The sequence below is a fragment of the Austrofundulus limnaeus genome, unplaced genomic scaffold (genome assembly GCF_001266775.1).
Source record: "Austrofundulus limnaeus strain Quisiro unplaced genomic scaffold, Austrofundulus_limnaeus-1.0 Scaffold2244, whole genome shotgun sequence".
In the NCBI taxonomy this organism is placed as follows: Eukaryota; Metazoa; Chordata; class Actinopteri; order Cyprinodontiformes; family Rivulidae; genus Austrofundulus; species Austrofundulus limnaeus.
The window spans coordinates 10351-13945 of record NW_013954646.1 but is presented as its reverse complement, the minus strand read 5'-3'; the positions used below and the strand labels follow the sequence as shown (position 1 = coordinate 13945).

The following is a 3595-nucleotide window of genomic DNA, read 5'->3' as shown; positions in this document are numbered from 1 at the left end:
AAGTGTAGGAGTAATTCTTAAGTGTCAGTCTTACTTTAAGTGAAGTGTAGGAGTAATTCTTAAGTGTCTGAATTAGTCAAAATTAGGATTCAGGCCAAATATTTATGTATTATCGTAACCAACAAGACAAATTAAGTCATATATATGGATTTAATTATGATATCGGGATGATCCAGGTATCAAAATGTAGCTTTTAAAGCCAATAATCTGAAAGTGTAATTAGGTCATTTTGACCAAATTGATTAGTCCTCATTTCGATTTGATGGGTCACAAATGAGTAACAGTAGAAATGATTGTGCAGGCAGCAGGTGTGCAAACACTTAGTGATTTTTGGGCGTGGTGCTGCTTATAGAGTCTGACAGCTGCAGGGAGGAAGGATCTGCAATAAGGGAAATGTTAAAAATGTAAATGTTTTGGTAATAAATGTCTTTTTATTTATTATTTTTTTTAGGTGAGAAGCCCCACAAGTGTAGCCTGTGTGATTTCAGGTGCCGAGACGAGTCCTACCTGTCTAAACACATGCTCACTCACGTAGAAGAGAAGAACTTTATGTGTGCTGAATGTGGATATGTCACMAGGTGGAAGCATTACCTCACYGTTCATATGAGGAAACATGCAGGAGACCTCAGGTATGAARCATCTCCTCCCCAGCGATGATGCAGCTTCATCGTGTGGTTAATGGCTGAACTGTTCCCTCCTCTCCCAGGTATTCCTGTGATCAGTGCTCCTACCGCTGCCACCGTATGGACCAGCTGAAGAGCCACAAGCTGCGGCACCAAGCCAAGTCCCTCATGTGTGAGGTCTGCGCGTACGCCTGCAAGCGCAAATCCGAGCTGCGCAAGCACATGCTGACCAAACACGGCGAGGAGGAGGAGGAGGAGAGGCCGGCTGCGTTTCAGTGCAGCTACTGCGCGTACACCACCAGCTACAGACAAGCCCTGCAGAACCACGAGAACTGCAAACACACCAAGCTGAAGGAGTTCGGCTGCGCGCTCTGCGACTACTCCTCCTTCAGCGGGATCAGCCTGTTCCTCCACAAGAGGAAGGTGCACGGATACGTTCCCGGTGACAAAGCCTGGCTGGAGGACTATAAAGTGAAGGAAAAGGAGAGGAACGCTGCGGAGTTTGTGCAGGATTTTTACGTGAAACCGCCAGTGGACGGCGTGCAGACGCAACAGTCCACAGCAGCGCCGGACGATCGCGGCGCCAACGCAGGAACTGCTGCCGCTTCACGAGCAGTCCGTCCAGTTTCTGATGTTTCTCAGGAAGTTGTTTTAGACAGATCTGTCAGCAGTCCTGAGCAGTACTGCACCCTCGTGTTAACCACACTAACTACAGACGACCAAACCAAACCTTCACAGAACGAAGATAAAAGCTGCTTAAACAGTTACAGGTCTGGTTCTTCTACTCCTGCAGGCTCGTTGGAGGGAGATGAACCTTCGATTAGCCCGAGTCAACCTGCCGGACCCCGAGATGATTCACCGACAATCAGCTCTGCTTTCCCTCCTTCACCGCCTGAGCCCGGTCTGAAAGCTTYGAAGAAACACGACCAGGACCAGGCGGACTGCATGGTGTTAGAGGGCCGGGTTCAGATGCTGGCGGTGCCGTCAGAGRCCGTTTATCGCTGTGACAAATGCTCCTACGTGACGTGTCGGGAGGCGGCTCTGAATTCCCACCGCAGAGCTGCGTGTCGGGGCAGGACGGGACACGAGTGCCAGGCGTGTGGCGCTCGCTTCAAACAGAGGCGGGGGCTCGAGTGCCACCTTAAAAAGAAGTGCCCGACGCTTCCACGTGACGCCAGGACGACGGTGGGCACTTCAAAGACTCCCCCAGCCTCAGCTGTAGAGTCAGAACCGGAGGGAGGAGCAAGTTCACATCAACACCCTGACTGTAACATTCAGACGGATACGACTACAGCATCAAGTGTTTCACTGCAGAGGAGTCCTCTTTATGTTAAAGATGATGGCAGCTTTCCATCAGTCCAGGAGCAAACAGTCCAACAACACGTCCGGTCCTGTACAGGAACCTCCAACAAMAGAAGAAACCACGAAAGGCTGGTCTGTTGTCCTAACTGTGCTTTTAAATGCACTCAGAAAAGAGCKTTAGACAATCACAAGAAGAAAGGCTGCATGAAACCAACCGARGTCCAGTGCACGTCGTGCTCATTCATAGCCAAATCCAGCCTTTCTTTGTCTCGCCACGAGCTTCGTTATCACGAGAAGTTATCCTCGGAACGCCCAGACGCTCGGCCTCACCGCTGCAGCTACTGCCCCTTCAGCTGCGCGCGGCGCCACCGCCTGCAGGAGCACGAGTCCCTGCACACGGGGTCGGGTCGTCTCGGCTGCGACGCGTGCAGCAGGACGTTCGGCACGGCCGGCAAACTGCGTCAGCATAAGCTGCGCGTGCACGACAAGCAGCCCGCCCACCCGTGCCCTCTGTGCGACTTCGGGGGCTTCACCGCGGACGACGTTCGCCGGCACCGCCGCAGGTGTCACGCCGGGGCGCTGACGCACGTCTGCACTCGCTGCCATGCTTGCTTTAATTCCGAGGTGGCTTTAAGGAACCACTGCAGACGCGCGCAYCTGCTTCAAACCTGCTTTCCGTGCAAGAAGTGTGACTTCACRTGCAGCAGCGACGTGACGCTGCGGCACCACCAGCTGAGCAGACATCCTGAGGCCAAATGCTCCACCTGCCAGGAAACCTTTGAGAACAAGCGAAGCCTCGAGGTCCATCAGAGAACCCACCTGGCGCATCGTTGCCAGCTCTGCGACTTTGCAACGAAAACGAAGCGGCTGCTGGCGCAGCACCTGCTGAGTCAGCACGAGGGCGGAGCCTCGGAGGACAAACCTCTGAGCTGCAGCACGTGTCCGTTCGTTTGTCGGCATCAGCTGGTGCTGGAGCAGCACCTCCGCTCGCACGGGAGCAAACGCTTCTACAAGTGCACGGACTGCGAGTACGCAACACGAAACAAGCAGAAGATCACCTGGCACGTCCGCATTCACACCGGAGAGAAACCGTACGGCTGCGAGCAGTGCAGCTACACCTGCTCAGACCCGTCCAGGCTGAAGGTAAACTTCACGGCTGTGGTTTGGACGAAGGCGCAGATAGATTAAAGGTTTGAACAGTAACTTCTGAATCGTTTCGATCACAGCTTCACCTGAGAGTTCACCAAGAAGAGAAGAAGTATCTGTGTCCAGAGTGCGGCTACAAATGCAAGTGGGCGACTCAGCTGAAGTACCACATGACCAAACACACAGGTACCCTTTTAAAACTGATAGAAGGGGCGTTTTTACCTTAAACCTTAAAATCCACGCAGGTTTTTCTTTGAGTAACTTTGCTTTTAATCAGTTTAAAAACCTTCTCAAATACTTGAATGTTTGTGAAGATTTTGTTTTCATGTGCGCAACCCACAAATACGTTTTTCTCACAAACGTGGCCATGTCTAAATAGAAATAAAAAGGCTTTTCATCAGTATAAGACAGGGTTATTCTACTAAATCACTCAGGGGGCGGGGTTATTTGAAGCCCACAGCTCAGACAAGGGGCGGAGCCATAGACTAAAATATAAAGATTGCTAGACTGAGCCCCGCCCATAC

At 51.9% G+C, this 3595-nt stretch overlaps 1 protein-coding gene across 1 annotated transcript in view; it reads left to right on the top strand.

The window, feature by feature from the left end:
* Positions 1-451: 451 nt before the first annotated feature.
* Positions 452-3595, top strand: part of znf142 (zinc finger protein 142) — a gene marked incomplete at its 5' end in the record, with an annotated part of 5195 nt that continues 2051 nt past the window's right edge. Inside the window, 3 exon segments of the mRNA XM_014034701.1 lie at positions 452-629; positions 707-3068; positions 3152-3257. Coding sequence (XP_013890155.1) covers positions 452-629; positions 707-3068; positions 3152-3257 — 2646 coding nt within the window.